General features: G+C 36.3%; 1 protein-coding gene and 2 long non-coding RNA genes across 5 annotated transcripts in view; 2 read left to right on the plus strand and 1 right to left on the minus strand.

Moving 5' to 3' along the window:
- Window positions 1-2297: 2297 nt before the first annotated feature.
- LOC137877755 (uncharacterized) lies at window positions 2298-8792 on the plus strand. The gene is made up of 4 exons (XR_011103571.1): window positions 2298-2355; window positions 4078-4216; window positions 6024-6136; window positions 8711-8792. It is a non-coding gene; the product is annotated as an uncharacterized lncRNA (long non-coding RNA).
- The window catches only part of gfra4a (GDNF family receptor alpha 4a), a 135775-nt gene continuing 116614 nt past the window's right edge, over window positions 5650-24810 (minus strand). For both annotated transcript variants that reach the window (XM_068717832.1, XM_068717833.1), the window contains exon 8: window positions 5650-8899. In XM_068717832.1, coding sequence (XP_068573933.1) covers window positions 8753-8899 — 147 coding nt within the window. In that variant the 3' untranslated portion in view covers window positions 5650-8752. The remainder of the gene's footprint in view (window positions 8900-24810) is intronic.
- LOC137877754 (uncharacterized) lies at window positions 8862-19599 on the plus strand. 2 transcript variants are annotated; one of them, XR_011103569.1, is made up of 4 exons: window positions 8862-9053; window positions 9471-9548; window positions 9663-9797; window positions 19145-19599. It is a non-coding gene; the product is annotated as an uncharacterized lncRNA (long non-coding RNA). The 2 variants fall into 2 exon arrangements; XR_011103570.1 differs by having other exon boundaries at window positions 9663-9710; window positions 19094-19599.

Genomic DNA, 24810 nt, shown 5'->3' on the forward strand with positions numbered 1-24810 from the left:
GATTAAACATGTGTGGCCCAGCTGCATCATCTGTCCGTTGTTTATGATCTCTGTGAGACGAACAGCGTTCATGACAACACTTTATTTACTTTTAATTGAATTCATAATGTGACGATAATGTGAAGAATGTACGTAGGGCATGCATTTATTTAACAAACACACACACACACATTACAGTCTTTATATAGTTGAAGTGTCTACAAATGTTTGTGTGAAGTGAGGTGACAAATAATTTAGATGTATATAAATATTTATATATTTATATAATACAGAAAATGCGTGCTTAATGCAAGAGAATATTCTTATTGATATAATAATTTGACGACAGCAGCTGTTTGCACTTGTAAACAGTCACGATTATATCAGTTGAATTTGGGTACAGCCAACATGCAACGATGAAAACAAAACAAAAGAAACGTCGTTGGGAAGGAGCTACACAAACGGTGAAGGGCACAGAGTTGGATCTTCTTAAATAACTACAGCTCAAGACTACAAAGGGAACATTTGTAGAGCCCTGCCGTGGTTTGAGATCATTCCCGCTTCCTTGAAGGAATCACCGGTGTTTCCTCGCCCTCAGCTCCTCCAGAAGCCTCCTCGTCTCACCGAGGTGCATTCAAGGGATTTGAAGATCTTCCATAATGGCGTAGGTAGGGGATGATTTATGGGTCCAGTAAGGAGAAAGGACGCAAGGAAGCAAGAATCTTTTTCCCTTAACTGTCCTTTTTTCCTATTATTTGTATATTTCTCTTCTTTCCCTGCCATGGTCTTCATCCATCCCTCCTTTTCTCCTCACTCCTGCCTCCTATATTTCTTATTCTATTCTATTCCCTCACTTCTCCCTCTTCTTCTGTCTTCTCTTCCAAGCCTCCCACATTCCCAACTGCACTTCTTTCCTCTCGCCATTATCCGACATTTTCGTCTCCTTCATGTCTTTATCTGCCACCTTTCCTAAACACCTTCTTCTCCCCTCTCTCTGTCTCTTTCTTGACTAACTTGTTTTCTCTCCCTCCCCGCCTCGGGAACTCCTATACGGTGTAAACAGATGATTAGGTGCTGCCCTTTGATTTCAAGTCTTTGACTAAATCCATCCTGATCATTTTGACAGCCTGCACACTTCTGCTCTGCAGCGCTTGGCTGATAATGAGGCTCTTATTCTTTATTTTTTTCCCCCCTCCTTCACATTATGGTGATGCTGTTTATGAACACCACCCCCCCCCCCCGGAGTCTAATTCCGAGTAGGCTGAGATTGTTTGCAGACTTTACATCTGTCTACACATTTTCAGGTCATCTAGTCTTTATTGCTTTCACCAAACACTCTAATATAATTATCTCTCATCGGCTTTTTTTTTCAGCGGAGCTGTCAGGGGCAATAATGTCAAAAAGAAAATTTCCCCCGTCGTATTTCAAATTTGCTGAACAAAGGTTACACGGTGAAATGTAATTCTCAGAAATGCTGCATTTGAGTTTTCTTGTTGCAGACGTTTGTTTTTCTCTCTCTCTCTCACGTCTTGCTGACAGCTTTAGACACATTATCACAATTAGTCAACATTTCTCAGAGGAGTTGTTCCGATCTATCCGCCCCCGCTTCATCCTATATACTGAGCTGTCAGATTCTGACTTATGATGATGTTTTTCCCCCTCAGTACTTGTTCTGTTGAAGAGCTTCACTCATAATTAATCTGCAGTAAATCCATATTGCGAGAGAAAACCTGTTTCCTGATGTGCAGGAGGTACTCTAAAATAAAAACAGGTGTTTTACAGATACAATGCCAGATGTTTCTAGCTGCACGAACTGCCTATAACAAACAAGACAACATTATTTTTCTTTGAGTAATTACTTTTTGAGGAGCTAAGATGTCTGGCTTTCAAAACTCGTTAAAGTGAGGCCCATTTTAGTCGCTGCTCTTTCAATCACATGGCATGATATTCCACAGCAGATGACGTTTGTCCACTTATCATGGAATTATAAATGCTCCATGTTTTCGGGATTTCTTTTCCATGTTAGCTGAATAATTGAGAAGTTAAGTCTTGACTTTGGAAAGAGCAGTTGACACCGCAAGTTCCATTTAGTTATTTTTCCACGACAACTGGGCAACTCCGTCTGCTAAGGAAGATAATGTGTAACATGATCAAAAGCTTAATTAACGAAATGGATCTTGGTGGAGCTGAAATGTCTTTCCTGTTGCTCCGTATCGCGCTGAACTCTAAGCCCCGCCCACTTGTAAACGGTCCAATGAAAAGCGAAGGATTTGAATCCCTCTTGTAACCGCAACGTCACTTTCCGCTCCAATATGGCGTCTCAATGGGAAATGCGCCAATACACAGCGGAAGAGAAGTTTAAAAAACCTTTTTCAGGTATGAGTCTCCTCAATGGTTCATGTTTACCAGTTTCTTAGGTGAACGTGTGTACAGTGTGTTCTCTGGGAAGTATTTGTAGTACTGTATGTTCTTGTATTGTGAAGCAATGAAGTTAATTAGCTAACGTCACCGGACGGACGATTAAGCTAGCAACATTAGCCGCTAGCAACGTTAGCCGCTAGCAATGCTAACCCCGCCCCCTTACCTTATGCGTTGCAACATGTTCGAAGTAAGCTGCTTTACAGTATAGTTTGTGAATTAATGTGTGTGTGTCTCTAGTGTATACTTTACTATATACTTGTATACTTTAGTGTAAGTCGGAATCTTTAATGTAAGTATAGTTTGTAACATTTCCGTTCTGTAGATATTCAATAGAAGCACTGTACTGGCATTTGTATTCATAGTATGCTAAAAAATGTAGGTTATTTGAAGGCCTACATACCCGAACGTTGTGACCTGCAAACCAGAGTAAAAACCAACCATTTACCACAACCGCTAAAGAGCTTTAAACACCATTACTACTCTTAAGATCATGATCCTTTATGAAGTGTTAGTCTAGCTTAATGTATTATGTAACACCAGTGAAAAAAGTTATTCTGGCCCTGCTTATGGTTTGATATTGGCCTTTAATTAAAATTCTTAACCCAGTTATCTGCTTTCTTGTTGTGGAAGTAAAAGTTCCCCCCAGACTGCAGCTTGCAAAAAAAATGCTAGTTTTTTTTTTTTTTTACTCCAGATTGCTGCTTTGAGAAATTAGCCCATTGGGCTGCTGGAATAATTAACTAAGCGAGCTTCAGAGTGGCTGACTCTGGGAAATACAGTGAAACTCACCTTAAAGGAAAAGCTCATCAAATTATGCCAAATCCATCGCTGTGCTTTGAAATCATGTCATCATGTGTTGGTTATCTGAAGCTAGAGATACTAATGTTTTACTTTTTGATAAAAACTAAACTGTCTTTCATACAGTATTAACCTCTGAACTTTCTATATATATATATATATGTCAGCATTTTCCACCTTTTTTTTAAAGGAATTGACTGACTTTTGCAGCAGTTCCTGAGATTAAATATCAGTTTTGCCGCATTTAATAACTCTGGAGATGTTTGATCAACAATCTAAACGGCACACTGAAGGTGATCGGTCCGGTTCATTCCTATCCATGTTCCCAGTGTGCTCATTGTGACAGATTTGTAACGGCTCTCGTCACTGTTTTTAAATTGCATAAGAGCGAAAGTGTCAAGAAAATGGTCCTGTCTGCAAATTTGAGGGCGTAGGCTTGAAGGAGTATGGCTTTGGTAGTCTTCAAGCTGTAGGTGAGTGATTTAAACATATTGACCACGCATGGAACATTTATATAGGGGAAAATATCTTTGAAAGGTCTCCTTAATGTGTCATATTAGGAGGATATTGATCGGGGGGGTCAGAGAACCTTTAGGACGTCGATATCCCCCCCCGAATGGTCAATACATGTTGTGATGTTCAGCTTTGCTGTGTTTCTCACACTTAAGCAAAGTTGTCACCGCTGTGACATTTTTGTGATGTTGGAAGTTTTAGATGTTTTTTTTGCTTTCTGCCTTTTTTTCCCTCTTCTACAGTAAAAGAGCTTCTAAACGCTGATATCGTATTAGCAGCTACTTGTCCGCAAGCCTCAAGTGTCCCCTGTTGTTATCATGTATATTTACTGATTATAATTTATATTGTTTGTCACCATTCTTTCAGGTAAGGCTGAACATTCAGTGAGTGTTCTGAGCTAACAGACCACATCGCTGCTCGTTCCTCCACGCCGGCTTCACTCCAAATGTACAGAGAACAAGAAGAAGGATAAAGGCCCAAAACAACACAAATGTATGATAACAAGGTAGGTTAACACAACATACAATAACCTGTTAAGTTAGACTGTAACACACGGTGTGTTGTCTAGAGGCCAGAAGCAAGCGGCTCACATCGGTTATGGTCTTGTTTGTGAGCATAATGATGCTTTTACCTTGAACTCAGTGCGGTAAAAGGTGGATGAGGCCCTAATGGGCACTGCAGAAATGCAATTATGTTTACTGCTGATGTGTGGCGCTCGTATGTGGCTTACGTTACAGTGAGCGTATCTCATGTCTACTTTAATTTCTGCTAAAGTAAGGGGAGAGTTCGCTTCTCTCGACGTCGTCTAGTTTGATTTTGTTCATCACATCTGTTGCGAATTGCAAGATGTTGATATACAGTTTATGAATCTTTTGAAATAGACAATCACGGTTACTGACAGTTGAAGTTGCACCTCCTCGATGTTCCTACTTTGAGTACATACTCCAGCTCTGCGTCGACTCCTTCACTGTCAATCACGGCGTTACACCCTCTTCTTACAGCTTCAAGTAACTCATAAAAAACAAACTTATCAGAAACATAAACACTTGGATGGAGGTATTTATTTGACGTGTACTTTGGCCCATATTCTATTTGCATACATGGAGGGGGGCGGGCCTTGTGACCTATACTGCAGCCAGCCACCAGGGGACCACCAGGATGTGTTGGCTTCACTTTTGGGAGGCTGTCATGTTGTCAGTCTTTATAAACAGTCTATGTACTAGATAAAAAAAAAAAAAATATGCATTTTGTTTACCTATTGACTATAAAGATATGTTTCAAACAAACCTTTAACAGCAGAGAAACACAAATATAACGTAAGTTATTCATTCAAAACAATGCAATTTAGTGGTCAGGGTTGTTGAGAAGTTAAGTTTGACATGTCTTTTGAAAAAGACAGTTTATTTAGTATGCATATAGTTTATTTGGTGCTCCCACCCTGTTTATAGATATTTCAAAGTTTCAGATCTCCCAGCTTCCTGTTGGTGGTCAGATTTTTGGCCTTTTATCAGCAGCAGCCGTGGACTCAACAGCTACAGCTAAGTGGGACAGCAGGAGCTCTGTCCCACTTAGCTGTTGACCCAAAACATCGGCATCTATTACAGCCGCCATATGCAAAGCACAGGTGGCTGGAGTCTCACTCTGTCAAAGGATGGCTGCCTGAGCCTTTTTTTGTTTAGCCACAATAAGCATTGTGGGTGAGATGATGACGCAGTGATTTCTAAATTATGCCGGCTTACTTTCAGGTACCTTCTTCATACTTTTGCCAAGAAACAAAGTATTTTGTGGCTCACGTATGGTACCTTATTGCCCCCATTTTCCAGCTGCAGTATGTCCTTAGCATCGAGGTGTACAGTGGGTGAGAAGAAACACACATTTTGTCTAGGTCTGTTTACACCAGGGGTCTCATTTATTCAAGTTTCTGATGCACAAGTTTGTGCTCTGCAAAGTTGTCAGAATCGGCCTTTCGGCGATTTTCTCTCTGACACAAAACTTTCGATGAAATCCCTTTTTTATTATTACCCAAGGTATGAATGTTATAGACATCATATGGTATACACCGTGTAGTATATACACTATAATATAACATCTTTACAAATCACGCCGAGTGTGACGAAAAATTTATTTTTTTAACTTAATGCCAGGGTCTCTGCTAGAGGGAGGAAAAGGGCAAGTACTGCCTCTGAGACACAGAGAGGTGATGTATCTGGATGGGGGTCAAGAGTCACATCTCACCAGGGGACCAGAAAGTCTCTCCCCTCTGCACAAGAGAACTGGTCTGAATTCACCTTCGTGTTCTGTGTCATCTGCAGGAAGTGACACGCGTCACATTCGGGATTCTGAGGGAGCAGTTTCGTCCAGTCACCTCACGGCGCCAGAGGACACGGCGCCGCGCCCGCTGACGGACCAATCACAGAGACCAGAGGTAGCACTCGCACACCGCCAGAAAACCACACTTTATTATTTGAATTCTAAATGTGTGTTCACCCAAAGCACAAACATGTTTTTCACTCACATCTATTGCTAATTCATCAGCTGTGCAGAGCATTTATTTTAATGCGCCCAGGCTTAGAGACACCTGTCCCTTTTTTTTAAACTGTATTCTGTGGACAGTAGGGACTACTTCTTCTGTAACAAATAGAAAAGAGTCTTTGAAGACCAGTTTGTCCCTTTCTTGAGAAGTTCTACTGTAACCATTAAATCACTATTATCTTCCGGCTAGGTTTTGCTGTAATCAATTTGTTTTTAAACACATTTATAGAATGTGTTAAACATTGTTTTTTAATTATCAATGACTTCTGTAATGCTAAAAGAGACACTTGATTGTGCAGTTCCCCTCAGCGTCTTCTTTCTTTCTTTTTTTTTAAACCAACAGCAGCAAATTCCCTTTCAACACCCTCGTTAGTGTCTTTTCCAGCTGTAGCGCGCAGCTGTTTTCTCTCTGATAAAACAAACTGCCCAACATCAAACAGCCCACTAACTGGTGAACACAGAGCGTTTAGCCGATGAAGAGGTGTTTCCCTCAGGAGGAGTGAAGACTGAAAATTGGTCTTAAAGTTTATTGTGGGGCTAAATAAATGCTGCTTCACGTCTTCAACAATGTACTGACCATAAATAGTTTATACGCTTTTATGAGTGGTCAAAAACATGTGTTAATAATACATTTAGTCACTCGTATGTTTGAGACTATATCTATATATAAGTATGGAAGGGTCATTTGTGTGGAGTTTAGATGCTGTATGTGTAACAGATGACTCAGAGCTTTGGTATCAACAGAACAACTTTCTTAAGAGAAAACGTAATGATCTTTATTGTATTTGAATGGCAGCAGCAATGTCAGAGTAGAATATCTCAAAACCTGGGCAGATGAAACCAGAAATATCTGCACGTCTCGGTGCCACTGAGAACATATTTGTGATTTGAGTGAACTTCCCGTTTACCAGTTGTTTCTTCAGATCCTTACAACCCTGTTAAAAACCATTTTGAAAACTACAGCAAGAATTAACAGGTTTTCTTTCGGGGAGAACTTGGCAGACAAACTCCAACAAGTATTGTGCCGTCATGACAATATTATGAGGCCTTTTTTTAGAATGTGTCATCTTCATCAGGTCTGCTTGTGGCTCGGGGCGACACGTTTCCCGTCTCCGTGTTAAAATCAGCATATGTTGTCGTTTAATGATGCAGTGGAACCAATAGGTGTTTCTTCAGATAACTGAATTCATCGGCAGTAGTGAAGACGTTTCCTCGCGTTGTGCCTAACCGACCTCGGTCTTCTCAACACATGTCTGCTTCTCTTCCGCGGTACGTTTTGTAAATCCGTCCCGCGTCGAGGGAAGAGTCCCAGCAAGTAAGCGGGCCAACACGGGTCACCACTTTCATCTCACAAGTTTGTTATTTTTCCAGAGACCGATGCATTCGTTCATGCATCAGAACCCACACCGTCTATTTTCCCAGCGCGATTTGTCACAAACTTGTCGATAGGTTTCTGTTTTCTCTGCGGCAAAGTCCACATACAGTTAAAAAATATAAACTTGTTTCCATCTCTTGTCGCGTCGCAAAAAAACCCCACATGATTTTTTTCTTTTTTTACATTTCTGAAGAGGAACAAACGTCTGTCAGGCCCTCACACGTAGCTTAATGCATGAATACTGAAAATCATTTCTAGCTTTAAAATGAACATGAATTACAATTCTTGAAGGCTAGTAAGTAATGTAGGTCCTTGTTTGACAAAATAAAACACTTTTACAGACTTTGGGAGATCTTAATCTTATTTGAATTTCAATTAACAACTTAATTCTTTCTATTTATATATATATATATATTCTTTATTCGGAAATTAACTTTTCATCCTGCCACTTAAAACACAGTCAAACAATTTCATTGTGATTCGTGAGATATATATTATGTGCTTTCTGGGTAACAAAATCATCTGTAGTAAAAATGTGACAATAACAGAAAGAGAGCAAAGCAGAGTGCTGCATGTAGACAAACACACACGTCCAGCTTACACCTCATCTGAGACACAGCTCTTAACATTTAATAGTTTTCTTTTACACCAAGGAATGTTCAGGGACCAAAAAAAGAAAAGTAGTTTATTTTTTCACTTTATATATATATATTTTTTAGAGTTTTCTGGAGTTTTCATCACCAGTGTCTCGTCACTGTACACCTTCTGAAGCCACTGTCGCGTGGACGTACTTTTCATGTGAGCGAAGTCTGCATTTGTGTTTCATACAACAGTTTGTATTTGGGGAGGCATGAAGCGAGGAATGAGGCGTGTACTTCCTGGGTAGCGGCGGCCTCTCTGTGGTCTCCTGAAGGGCGTGGCCTACACAAACACATCTGCTCTGAGTCATGATTCACAAAAAGAGATTAAGTGTGATTTTTTTTTTTGTTTCTTTTTTTTTTTTTTTAGTGTGACAGAGATGGAGCGGGGCAGGACAGAGTTGACCCTTTTCCCCCACCGTCCTTTGACACATAGAAATGTCCCTCCCAACAGGTCTGGAGTTTGGTCCGTGGAGGCCCGGTGAGCGAGGGCCTCTTATTGGTCGGAGAGCAGCAGCAGGAGCAGCCAACCGAGGCCCAGCATCAGGGACAGGCGGACGGGCTTGGCTCCGCGGTCGGACAGGCCCGGAGAGGGGAGAGTGGAGTCTCCCTCGTCGCCCCACAATCTATCGTTCTCGTTTACCTAAGAAGAAAACGCGATTAGTCATCTGTTCTTTTTTTTTGGTAAAATATTAAAACAAACTGTTATCTGCTTTCAGGATCCCCACCAGGAGACATCTTCTCGGCACGGCAGCAGAGGGAACAAGAACAAACTCAACATTTGAATGATCAACTATGTGAGTGTGACATCCACAGCTGAGAATAAGACCAGTGGAGGCGAGGACATTGTCACTTGTTCACAAGCGAGAGTCGCTTCTCTCTGTGAACATGTGAAGTCAGTCTAGCACCATCTTCAGAGCCTTCTTCTGACTCCTAGCTAACTGATTGGGTGAAGGTGTTTTCACAGCCTTTTAAAATAGGAACTTAATCAGGTCATAACTCCCTCTGTAATATCTAACACTAGCTCTGAACAGCTCATATTACATTATTAAAACTACTAATTGATTGGTTTTCTATCAATACAAATGCAGTCTTATTTCCAAATCATTTGAATTGTGTGTTATGCAAATAGCCACAATAGATGACTAAAACAAAGTAAGGATGACATTTGGAGTTTTTGATAGTTTATGCTGACGGTGATCTTTGTATAACAGCTGCTATAACAAAACAGATCTGCATCAGCCAAGAGCGATCATCAACCATCTGCAATTTGTGTCCGTTGCTCAAAAGCTGTGAGTTTTATGATCCATTGCATTACACTTTTTTTTACATGTGTTTCGACATACAATACTATGACTGACCCTGACATCGATGTGCCAGAGACAGCAGCTCTTCTTCCTCCACAGGCTGTGGAGGTTCAACATAGACTCCGGGATACTCTGCAACTTCTCCAGGTGCACCATTATACTGACCGGCTGCTTCACAAGCCTGGTATGGCAATTGAGCAGTAGTGTGGTGAAAACTGCAAAGCAGATGAGCAGGTTTTTCACTTTTTTCAAGAGGCTATACTATGACTGTTTTCGACATAATATACTATGACCGTTTTTCACTTTTTTCGACATAATATACTATGACTGTTTTCAACATAATATACTATGACCGTTTTTCACTTTTTTCAACATAATATGCTATGACCGTTTTTCACTGTTTTCGACATAATATACTATGACCGTTTTTCACTTTTTTCGATATGCTATACTATGACTGTTTTCAACATAATATACTATGACCGTTTTTCACTTTTTTCAACATAATATGCTATGACCGTTTTTCACTTTTTTCAACATAATATACTATGACCGTTTTTCACTGTTTTCGACATAATATACTATGACTGTTTTTCACTGTTTTCGACATAATATACTATGACCGTTTTTCACCTTTTTTGACAGGCTATACTATGACTGTTTTTCACTTTTTTTGACATGCTATACTATGACCGCTTTTCACTTTTTTCAAGAGGCTATACTATGACTGTTTTTGACATGCTGTACTATGACCGTTTTTTGACTTTTTTCGACATGCTATACTATGACTGTTTTCAACAGGCTATACTATGACTGTTTTCAACATAATATACTATGACCGTTTTTTCACTTTTTTCGACAGGCTATACTATGACTGTTTTCGACATAATATACTATGACCGTTTTTCACTTTTTTCGACAGGCTATACTATGACTATTTTCGACAGGCTATACTATGACTGTTTTCGACATAATATACTATGACTTTTTTTTACTTTTTTCGACATGCTATACTATGACCGTTTATCACTTTTTTCGACAGGCTATACAATGACTGTTTTCGACATGCTATACTATGACTGTTTTCGACATGCTATACTATGACCGTTTTTCACTTTTTTCAAGAGGATATACTATGACTGTTTTCGACAGGCTATACTATGACCGTTTTCACTTTTTTCGACATGCTACACTATGACCGTTTTTCACTTTTTTCGACATGCTATACTATGACTGTTTTCGACAGGCTATACTATGACTGTTTTCAACAGGCTATACTATGACTGTTTTCGACATAATATACTATGACTGTTTTTTGACTTTTTTCGACATGCTATACTATGACCGTTTTTCACCTTTTTTGACATGCTATACTATGACCGCTTTTCACTTTTTTCAAGAGGCTATACTATGACTGTTTTTGACATGCTGTACTATGACCGTTTTTGACATGCTGTACTATGACCGTTTTTTGACTTTTTTCGACATGCTATACTATGACCGTTTTTTGACTTTTTTCGACATGCTATACTATGACTGTTTTCGACAGGCTATACTATGACTGTTTTCAACAGGCTGTACTATGACTGTTTTCGACATAATATACTATGACTGTTTTTTGACTTTTTTCGACATGCTATACTATGACCGTTTTTCACTTTTTTCGACAGGCTATACTATGACTGTTTTCAACAGGCTGTACTATGACTGTTTTCGACATAATATACTATGACTGTTTTTTTACTTTTTTCGACATGCTATACTATGACCGTTTTTCACCTTTTTTGACAGGCTATACTATGACCGTTTTTCACTTTTTTCAACATAATATGCTATGACCGTTTTTCACTGTTTTCGACATAATATACTATGACTGTTTTTTGACTTTTTTCGACATGCTATACTATGACTGTTTTCAACATAATATACTATGACTGTTTTTTGACTTTTTTCGACATGCTATACTATGACCGTTTATCACTTTTTTCGACAGGCTATACTATGACTGTTTTCGACAGGCTATACTACGACTGTTTTCGACATAATATACTATGACCGTTTTTCACTTTTTTCAACATAATATACTATGACCGTTTTTCACTGTTTTCGACATAATATACTATGACTGTTTTTCACTGTTTTCGACATAATATACTATGACCGTTTTTCACCTTTTTTGACAGGCTATACTATGACTGTTTTTCACTTTTTTTGACATGCTATACTATGACCGCTTTTCACTTTTTTCAAGAGGCTATACTATGACTGTTTTTGACATGCTGTACTATGACCGTTTTTTGACTTTTTTCGACATGCTATACTATGACTGTTTTCAACAGGCTATACTATGACTGTTTTCAACATAATATACTATGACCGTTTTTTCACTTTTTTCGACAGGCTATACTATGACTGTTTTCGACATGCTATACTATGACTGTTTTCGACATGCTATACTATGACCGTTTTTCACTTTTTTCAAGAGGATATACTATGACTGTTTTCGACAGGCTATACTATGACCGTTTTCACTTTTTTCGACATGCTACACTATGACCGTTTTTCACTTTTTTCGACATGCTATACTATGACTGTTTTCGACAGGCTATACTATGACTGTTTTCAACAGGCTATACTATGACTGTTTTCGACATAATATACTATGACTGTTTTTTGACTTTTTTCGACATGCTATACTATGACCGTTTTTCACCTTTTTTGACATGCTATACTATGACCGCTTTTCACTTTTTTCAAGAGGCTATACTATGACTGTTTTTGACATGCTGTACTATGACCGTTTTTGACATGCTGTACTATGACCGTTTTTTGACTTTTTTCGACATGCTATACTATGACCGTTTTTTGACTTTTTTCGACATGCTATACTATGACTGTTTTCGACAGGCTATACTATGACTGTTTTCAACAGGCTGTACTATGACTGTTTTCGACATAATATACTATGACTGTTTTTTGACTTTTTTCGACATGCTATACTATGACCGTTTTTCACTTTTTTCGACAGGCTATACTATGACTGTTTTCAACAGGCTGTACTATGACTGTTTTCGACATAATATACTATGACTGTTTTTTTACTTTTTTCGACATGCTATACTATGACCGTTTTTCACCTTTTTTGACAGGCTATACTATGACCGTTTTTCACTTTTTTCAACATAATATGCTATGACCGTTTTTCACTGTTTTCGACATAATATACTATGACTGTTTTTTGACTTTTTTCGACATGCTATACTATGACTGTTTTCAACATAATATACTATGACTGTTTTTTGACTTTTTTCGACATGCTATACTATGACCGTTTATCACTTTTTTCGACAGGCTATACTATGACTGTTTTCGACAGGCTATACTACGACTGTTTTCGACATAATATACTATGACCGTTTTTCACTTTTTTCAACATAATATACTATGACCGTTTTTCACTGTTTTCGACATAATATACTATGACTGTTTTTCACTGTTTTCGACATAATATACTATGACCGTTTTTCACCTTTTTTGACAGGCTATACTATGACTGTTTTTCACTTTTTTTGACATGCTATACTATGACCGCTTTTCACTTTTTTCAAGAGGCTATACTATGACTGTTTTTGACATGCTGTACTATGACCGTTTTTTGACTTTTTTCGACATGCTATACTATGACTGTTTTCAACAGGCTATACTATGACTGTTTTCAACATAATATACTATGACCGTTTTTTCACTTTTTTCGACAGGCTATACTATGACTGTTTTCGACATAATATACTATGACCGTTTTTCACTTTTTTCGACAGGCTATACTATGACTATTTTCGACAGGCTATACTATGACTGTTTTCGACATAATATACTATGACTTTTTTTTACTTTTTTCGACATGCTATACTATGACCGTTTATCACTTTTTTCGACAGGCTATACAATGACTGTTTTCGACATGCTATACTATGACTGTTTTCGACATGCTATACTATGACCGTTTTTCACTTTTTTCAAGAGGATATACTATGACTGTTTTCGACAGGCTATACTATGACCGTTTTCACTTTTTTCGACATGCTACACTATGACCGTTTTTCACTTTTTTCGACATGCTATACTATGACTGTTTTCGACAGGCTATACTATGACTGTTTTCGACATAATATACTATGACTGTTTTTTGACTTTTTTCGACATGCTATACTATGACCGTTTTTCACCTTTTTTGACATGCTATACTATGACCGCTTTTCACTTTTTTCAAGAGGCTATACTATGACTGTTTTTGACATGCTGTACTATGACCGTTTTTGACATGCTGTACTATGACCGTTTTTTGACTTTTTTCGACATGCTATACTATGACCGTTTTTTGACTTTTTTCGACATGCTATACTATGACTGTTTTCGACAGGCTATACTATGACTGTTTTCAACAGGCTGTACTATGACTGTTTTCGACATAATATACTATGACTGTTTTTTGACTTTTTTCGACATGCTATACTATGACCGTTTTTCACTTTTTTCGACAGGCTATACTATGACTGTTTTCAACAGGCTGTACTATGACTGTTTTCGACATAATATACTATGACTGTTTTTTTACTTTTTTCGACATGCTATACTATGACCGTTTTTCACCTTTTTTGACAGGCTATACTATGACCGTTTTTCACTTTTTTCAACATAATATGCTATGACCGTTTTTCACTGTTTTCGACATAATATACTATGACCGTTTTTCACTTTTTTCGATATGCTATACTATGACTGTTTTCAACAGGCTATACTATGACTGTTTTCAACATAATATACTATGACTGTTTTTTGACTTTTTTCGACATGCTATACTATGACCGTTTTTCACCTTTTTTGACAGGCTATACTATGACCGTTTTTCACTTTTTTCGACATAATATACTATGACCGTTTTTCACTGTTTTCGACATAATATACTATGACCGTTTTTCACTTTTTTCGACATAATATACTATGACTGTTTTCAACATAATATACTATGACCGTTTTTCACTTTTTTCAACATAATATGCTATGACCGTTTTTCACTGTTTTCGACATAATATACTATGACCGTTTTTCACTTTTTTCGATATGCTATACTATGACTGTTTTCAACATAATATACTATGACCGTTTTTCACTTTTTTCAACATAATATGCTATGACCGTTTTTCACTTTTTTCAACATAATATACTATGACCGTTTTTCACTGTTTTCGACATAATATACTATGACTGTTTTTCACTGTTTTCGACATAATATACTATGACCGTTTTTCACCTTTTTTGACAGGCTATACTATGACTGTTTTTCACTTTTTTTGACATGCTATACTATGACCGCTTTTCACTTTTTTCAAGAGGCTATACTATGACTGTTTTTGACATGCTGTACTATGACCGTTTTTTGACTTTTTTCGACATGCTATACTATGACTGTTTTCAACAGGCTATACTATGACTGTTTTCAACATAATATACTATGACCGTTTTTTCACTTTTTTCGACAGGCTATACTATGACTGTTTTCGACATAATATACTATGACCGTTTTTCACTTTTTTCGACAGGCTATACTATGACTATTTTCGACAGGCTATACTATGACTGTTTTCGACATAATATACTATGACTTTTTTTTACTTTTTTCGACATGCTATACTATGACCGTTTATCACTTTTTTCGACAGGCTATACAATGACTGTTTTCGACATGCTATACTATGACTGTTTTCGACATGCTATACTATGACCGTTTTTCACTTTTTTCAAGAGGATATACTATGACTGTTTTCGACAGGCTATACTATGACCGTTTTCACTTTTTTCGACATGCTACACTATGACCGTTTTTCACTTTTTTCGACATGCTATACTATGACTGTTTTCGACAGGCTATACTATGACTGTTTTCAACAGGCTATACTATGACTGTTTTCGACATAATATACTATGACTGTTTTTTGACTTTTTTCGACATGCTATACTATGACCGTTTTTCACCTTTTTTGACATGCTATACTATGACCGCTTTTCACTTTTTTCAAGAGGCTATACTATGACTGTTTTTGACATGCTGTACTATGACCGTTTTTGACATGCTGTACTATGACCGTTTTTTGACTTTTTTCGACATGCTATACTATGACCGTTTTTTGACTTTTTTCGACATGCTATACTATGACTGTTTTCGACAGGCTATACTATGACTGTTTTCAACAGGCTGTACTATGACTGTTTTCGACATAATATACTATGACTGTTTTTTGACTTTTTTCGACATGCTATACTATGACCGTTTTTCACTTTTTTCGACAGGCTATACTATGACTGTTTTCAACAGGCTGTACTATGACTGTTTTCGACATAATATACTATGACTGTTTTTTTACTTTTTTCGACATGCTATACTATGACCGTTTTTCACCTTTTTTGACAGGCTATACTATGACCGTTTTTCACTTTTTTCAACATAATATGCTATGACCGTTTTTCACTGTTTTCGACATAATATACTATGACTGTTTTTTGACTTTTTTCGACATGCTATACTATGACTGTTTTCAACATAATATACTATGACTGTTTTTTGACTTTTTTCGACATGCTATACTATGACCGTTTATCACTTTTTTCGACAGGCTATACTATGACTGTTTTCGACAGGCTATACTACGACTGTTTTCGACATAATATACTATGACCGTTTTTCACTTTTTTCAACATAATATACTATGACCGTTTTTCACTGTTTTCGACATAATATACTATGACTGTTTTTCACTGTTTTCGACATAATATACTATGACCGTTTTTCACCTTTTTTGACAGGCTATACTATGACTGTTTTTCACTTTTTTTGACATGCTATACTATGACCGCTTTTCACTTTTTTCAAGAGGCTATACTATGACTGTTTTTGACATGCTGTACTATGACCGTTTTTTGACTTTTTTCGACATGCTATACTATGACCGTTTTTCACTTTTTTCGACATGCTATACTATGACTGTTTTCAACAGGCTATACTATGACTGTTTTCAACATAATATACTATGACCGTTTTTTCACTTTTTTCGACAGGCTATACTATGACTGTTTTCGACATAATATACTATGACCGTTTTTCACTTTTTTCGACAGGCTATACTATGACTATTTTCGACAGGCTATACTATGACTGTTTTCGACATAATATACTATGACTTTTTTTTACTTTTTTCGACATGCTATACTATGACCGTTTATCACTTTTTTCGACAGGCTATACAATGACTGTTTTCGACATGCTATACTATGACTGTTTTCGACATGCTATACTATGACCGTTTTTCACTTTTTTCAAGAGGATATACTATGACTGTTTTCGACAGGCTATACTATGACCGTTTTCACTTTTTTCGACATGCTACACTATGACCGTTTTTCACTTTTTTCGACATGCTATACTATGACTGTTTTCGACAGGCTATACTATGACTGTTTTCGACATAATATACTATGACTGTTTTTTGACTTTTTTCGACATGCTATACTATGACCGTTTTTCACCTTTTTTGACATGCTATACTATGACCGCTTTTCACTTTTTTCAAGAGGCTATACTATGACTGTTTTTGACATGCTGTACTATGACCGTTTTTGACATGCTGTACTATGACCGTTTTTTGACTTTTTTCGACATGCTATACTATGACCGTTTTTTGACTTTTTTCGACATGCTATACTATGACTGTTTTCGACAGGCTATACTATGACTGTTTTCAACAGGCTGTACTATGACTGTTTTCGACATAATATACTATGACTGTTTTTTGACTTTTTTCGACATGCTATACTATGACCGTTTTTCACTTTTTTCGACAGGCTATACTATGACTGTTTTCAACAGGCTGTACTATGACTGTTTTCGACATAATATACTATGACTGTTTTTTTACTTTTTTCGACATGCTATACTATGACCGTTTTTCACCTTTTTTGACAGGCTATACTATGACCGTTTTTCACTTTTTTCAACATAATATGCTATGACCGTTTTTCACTGTTTTCGACATAATATACTATGACCGTTTTTCACTTTTTTCGATATGCTATACTATGACTGTTTTCAACAGGCTATACTATGACTGTTTTCAACATAATATACTATGACTGTTTTTTGACTTTTTTCGACATGCTATACTATGACCGTTTTTCACCTTTTTTGACAGGCTATACTATGACCGTTTTTCACTTTTTTCGACATAATATACTATGACCGTTTTTCACTGTTTTCGACATAATATACTATGACCGTTTTTCACTTTTTTCGACATAATATACTATGACCGTTTTTCACTTTTTTCAAGAGGATATACTATGGCCGTTTTTCACTTTTTTCGACAGGCTATACTATGACTGTTTTCAACATAATATACTATGACTGTTTTTTGACTTTTTTCGACATGCTATACTATGACTGTTTTCAACATAATATACTATGACTGTTTTTTGACTTTTTTCGACATGCTATACTATGACCGTTTATCACTGTTTTCGACATAATATACTATGACTGTTTTCGACATGCTATACTATGACCGTTTTTCACCTTTTTTGACAGGCTATACTATGACCGTTTTTCACTTTTTTCGACATAATATACTATGACCGTTTTTCACTGTTTTCGACATAATATACTATGACCGTTTTTCACTTTTTTCGACATAATATACTATGACCGTTTTTCACTTTTTTCAAGAGGATATACTATGGCCGTTTTTCACTTTTTTCGACAGGCTATACTATGACTGTTTTCAACATAATATACTATGACTGTTTTTTGACTTTTTTCGACATGCTATACTATGACCGTTTTTCACTTTTTTCGACAGGCTATACTATGACTGTTTTCAACATAATATACTATGACTGTTTTTTTACTTTTTTCAACATGCTATATACTATGACCGTTTTTCACTTTTTCGACATAATATACTATGACCGTTTTTCACTTTTTTCGACAGGCTATACTATGACTGTTTTCGACATAATATACTATGACCGTTTTTCACTTTTTTCGACATAATATACTATGAACGTTTTTCACTTTTTTCAACATAATATACTATGACCGTTTTTCACTGTTTTCGACATAATATACTATGACCGTTTTTCACTTTTTTCGATATGCTATACTATGACTGTTTTCAACAGGCTGTACTATGACTGTTTTCAACAGGCTATACTATGACTGTTTTCGACATAATATACTATGACCGTTTTTCACTTTTTTCGACAGGCTATACTATGACTGTTTTCAACAGGCTGTACTATGACTGTTTTCGACATAATATACTATGACTGTTTTTTGACTTTTTTCGACATGCTATACTATGACCGTTTATCACTTTTTTCAAGAGGATATACTATGGCCGTTTTTCACTTTTTTCGACAGGCTATACTATGACTGTTTTCGACATAATATACTATGACTGTTTTTTGACTTTTTTCGACAGGCTATACTATGACTGACCCTGACATCGATGGAAGCTCTTCTTCCTCCACAGGCTGTGGAGGTTCAACATGGACTCCGGGATACTCTGCAACTTCTCCAGGTGCACCATTATACTGACTGGCTGCTTCACAAGCCTGGTATGGCAATTGAGCAGTAGTGTGGTGAAAACTGCAAAGCACATGAGCAGGGCGGTGCCGCCATCGATGGAGGACCTCTCTACACCCAGCGTTGTAGGAAGGAGGCCAACAGGATTGTCAAATAGCCCAGTTTGCACCTATGTCTGTCTTTAGATTCAGTATTTTGCAATTACTGTTTTACACAAATGCATTATATTTGTACTATATGTTGTATTTGATACCTCTCTGTGTATAAGATTCCCTCTATTTCACTTGTGTGATTTAGTTTTTATGAATATTTAATAAGCATTGTTGAAGGGAGCCTGTTGAAAAATTTTAATGCAAATGACTGCATTTCTGTAATTGTAATGCATATTACAATAAAGTCACGAAAAACTCAATTAACTGTATGACTTTGGGAAGTTTTTATTCACGTAGTATACTATGAATGTTTATTCATATATTTTTGACATACTATACTATGACTTTTTAATTCATATTTTCGACATACTACTATTGACTTTTTCTGACTTTTTTCGACATGCTATACTATGACTTTTTTTACTTTTTTCGACATGCTATACTATGACTGTTTTCGACAGGCTATACTATGACTGTTTTCGACATAATATACTATGACTGTTTTTTGACTTTTTTCGACATGCTATACTATGACCGTTTTTCACTTTTTTCGACATGCTATACTATGACTGTTTTCGACAGGCTGTACTATGACTGTTTTCGACATAATATACTATGACCGTTTTTCACTTTTTTCAAGAGGATATACTATGACTGTTTTCGACAGGCTATACTATGACCGTTTTCACTTTTTTCGACATGCTACACTATGACCGTTTTTCACTTTTTTCGACATGCTATACTATGACTGTTTTCGACAGGCTATACTATGACTGTTTTCAACAGGCTATACTATGACTGTTTTCAACATAATATACTATGACTGTTTTTTGACTTTTTTCGACAGCCTATACTATGACTGTTTTCAACAGGCTGTACTATGACTGTTTTCGACATAATATACTATGACTGTTTTTTGACTTTTTTCGACATGCTATACTATGACCGTTTTTCACTTTTTTCGACAGGCTATACTATGACTGTTTTCAACAGGCTGTACTATGACTGTTTTCGACATAATATACTATGACTGTTTTTTTACTTTTTTCGACATGCTATACTATGACCGTTTTTCACCTTTTTTGACAGGCTATACTATGACCGTTTTTCACTTTTTTCAACATAATATACTATGACCGTTTTTCACTGTTTTCGACATAATATACTATGACCGTTTTTCACTTTTTTCGATATGCTATACTATGACTGTTTTCAACAGGCTATACTATGACTGTTTTCAACATAATATACTATGACTGTTTTTTGACTTTTTTCGACATGCTATACTATGACTGTTTTCAACATAATATACTATGACTGTTTTTTGACTTTTTTCGACATGCTATACTATGACCGTTTATCACTTTTTTCGACAGGCTATACTATGACTGTTTTCGACATAATATACTATGACTGTTTTTCACTTTTTTCGACAGGCTATACTATGATTGTTTTCAACAGGCTATACTATGACTGTTTTCGACATAATATACTATGACCGTTTTTCACTTTTTTCGACAGGCTATACTATGACTGTTTTCAACATAATATACTATGACTGTTTTTTTACTTTTTTCGACATGCTATACTATGACCGTTTTTCACTTTTTTGACATGCTATACTATGACCGTTTTTCACTTTTTTCGACAGGCTATACAATGACTGTTTTCGACATAATATACTATGACCGTTTTTCACTTTTTTCGACATAATATACTATGAACGTTTTTCACTTTTTTCAAGAGGATATACTATGGCCGTTTTTCACTTTTTTCGACATGCTATACTATGACCGTTTTTCACTTTATACTATGACCGTTTTTCACTTTTTTCGACAGGCTATACTATGACTGTTTTCGACAGGCTATACTACGACTGTTTTCGACATAATATACTATGACTGTTTTCGACATGCTATACTATGACCGTTTTTCACTTTTTTCGACATGCTATACTATGACTGTTTTCAACAGGCTGTACTATGACTGTTTTCGACATAATATACTATGACTGTTTTTTGACTTTTTTCGACATGCTATACTATGACCGTTTTTCACCTTTTTTGACATAATATACTATGACCGTTTTTCACTTTTTTCAAGAGGATATACTATGGCCGTTTTTCACTTTTTTCGACAGGCTATACTATGACTGTTTTCAACATAATATACTATGACTGTTTTTTGACTTTTTTCGACATGCTATACTATGACCGTTTATCACTTTTTTCGACGGGCTATACTATGACTGTTTTCGACAGGCTATACTACGACTGTTTTCGACATGCTATACTATGACCGTTTTTCACTTTTTTCGACAAGCTATACTATGACTGTTTTCAACAGGCTATACTATGACTGTTTTCGACATAATATAATATGACCGTTTTTCACTTTTTTCGACAGGCTATACTATGACTGTTTTCAACATAATATACTATGACTGTTTTTTTACTTTTTTCGACATGCTATATACTATGACCGTTTTTCACTTTTTCGACATAATATACTATGACCGTTTTTCACTTTTTTCGACAGGCTATACTATGACTGTTTTCGACATAATATACTATGACCGTTTTTCACTTTTTTCGACATAATATACTATGAACGTTTTTCACTTTTTTCAACATAATATACTATGACCGTTTTTCACTGTTTTCGACATAATATACTATGACCGTTTTTCACTTTTTTCGATATGCTATACTATGACTGTTTTCAACAGGCTATACTATGACTGTTTTCAACAGGCTATACTATGACTGTTTTCAACATAATATACTATGACTGTTTTTTGACTTTTTTCGACATGCTATACTATGACTGTTTTCAACAGGCTGTACTATGACTGTTTTCGACATAATATACTATGACTGTTTTTTGACTTTTTTCGACATGCTATACTATGACCGTTTTTCACCTTTTTTGACAGGCTATACTATGACCGTTTTTCACTTTTTTCGACATAATATACTATGACCGTTTTTCACTGTTTTCGACATAATATACTATGACCGTTTTTCACTTTTTTCGACAGGCTATACTATGACTGTTTTCAACAGGCTGTACTATGACTGTTTTCGACATAATATACTATGACTGTTTTTTGACTTTTTTCGACATGCTATACTATGACCGTTTATCACTTTTTTCAAGAGGATATACTATGGCCGTTTTTCACTTTTTTCGACAGGCTATACTATGACTGTTTTCGACTTGCTATACTATGACTGTTTTCGACATAATATACTATGACTGTTTTTTGACTTTTTTCGACAGGCAATACTATGACTGTTTTCGACAGGCTATACTATGACTGACCCTGACATCGATGGAAGCTCTTCTTCCTCCACAGGCTGTGGAGGTTCAACATGGACTCCGGGATACTCTGCAACTTCTCCAGGTGCACCATTATACTGACTGGCTGCTTCACAAGCCTGGTATGGCAATTGAGCAGTAGTGTGGTGAAAACTGCAAAGCACATGAGCAGGGCGGTGCCGCCATCGATGGAGGACCTCTCTACACCCAGCGTTGTAGGAAGGAGGCCAACAGGATTGTCAAATAGCCCAGTTTGCACCTATGTCTGTCTTTAGATTCAGTATTTTGCAATTACTGTTTTACACAAATGCATTATATTTGTACTATATGTTGTATTTGATACCTCTCTGTGTATAAGATTCCCTCTATTTCACTTGTGTGATTTAGTTTTTATGAATATTTAATAAGCATTGTTGAAGGGAGCCTGTTGAAAAATTTTAATGCAAATGACTGCATTTCTGTAATTGTAATGCATATTACAATAAAGTCACGAAAAACTCAATTAACTGTATGACTTTGGGAAGTTTTTATTCACGTAGTATACTATGAATGTTTATTCATATATTTTTGACATACTATACTATGACTTTTTAATTCATATTTTCGACATACTACTATTGACTTTTTCTGACTTTTTTCGACATGCTATACTATGACTTTTTTTACTTTTTTCGACATGCTATACTATGACTGTTTTCGACAGGCTATACTATGACTGTTTTCGACATAATATACTATGACTGTTTTCGACATGCTATACTATGACTGTTTTTCACTTTTTTCGACATGCTATACTATGACCGTTTTTCACTTTTTTCGACATGCTAAACTATGACTGTTTTCAACAGGCTATACTATGACTGTTTTCAACATAATATACTATGACTGTTTTTTGACTTTTTTCGACATGCTATACTATGACCGTTTTTCACTTTTTTCGACAGCCTATACTATGACTGTTTTCAACAGGCTGTACTATGACTGTTTTCGACATAATATACTATGACCGTTTTTCACTTTTTTCAAGAGGATATACTATGACTGTTTTCGACAGGCTATACTATGACCGTTTTCACTTTTTTCGACATGCTACACTATGACCGTTTTTCACTTTTTTCGACATGCTATACTATGACTGTTTTCGACAGGCTATACTATGACTGTTTTCAACAGGCTATACTATGACTGTTTTCAACATAATATACTATGACCGTTTTTTCACTTTTTTCGACAGGCTATACTATGACTGTTTTCGACATAATATACTATGACCGTTTTTCACTTTTTTCGACAGGCTATACTATGACTATTTTCGACAGGCTATACTATGACTGTTTTCGACATAATATACTATGACTTTTTTTTACTTTTTTCGACATGCTATACTATGACCGTTTATCACTTTTTTCGACATGCTATACTATGACCGTTTTTCACTTTTTTTGACAGGCTATACAATGACTGTTTTCGACATGCTATACTATGACTGTTTTCGACATGCTATACTATGACCGTTTTTCACTTTTTTCAAGAGGATATACTATGACTGTTTTCGACAGGCTATACTATGACCGTTTTCACTTTTTTCGACATGCTACACTATGACCGTTTTTCACTTTTTTCAACAGGCTATACTATGACTGTTTTCGACATAATATACTATGACTGTTTTTTTACTTTTTTCGACATGCTATACTATGACCGTTTTTCACCTTTTTTGACATGCTATACTATGACCGCTTTTCACTTTTTTCAAGAGGCTATACTATGACTGTTTTTGACATGCTGTACTATGACCGTTTTTTGACTTTTTTCGACATGCTATACTATGACCGTTTTTTGACTTTTTTCGACATGCTATACTATGACTGTTTTTTGACTTTTTTCGACATGCTATACAATGACTGTTTTCGACATGCTGTACTATGACTGTTTTTTGACTTTTTTCGACATAATATACTATGACTGTTTTTTGACTTTTTTCGACATGCTATACAATGACTGTTTTCGACATAATATACTATGACCGTTTTTCACTTTTTTCGACAGGCTATACTATGACTGATTTCGACAGGCTATACTACGACTGTTTTCGACATAATATACTATGACTGTTTTCGACATGCTATACTATGACCGT

This window comes from Cebidichthys violaceus, unplaced genomic scaffold (genome assembly GCF_023349555.1).
Source record: "Cebidichthys violaceus isolate CVI_PGR_0920_01 unplaced genomic scaffold, fCebVio1.0.p SCAF_22, whole genome shotgun sequence".
Lineage (NCBI taxonomy): Eukaryota > Metazoa > Chordata > Actinopteri > Perciformes > Stichaeidae > Cebidichthys > Cebidichthys violaceus.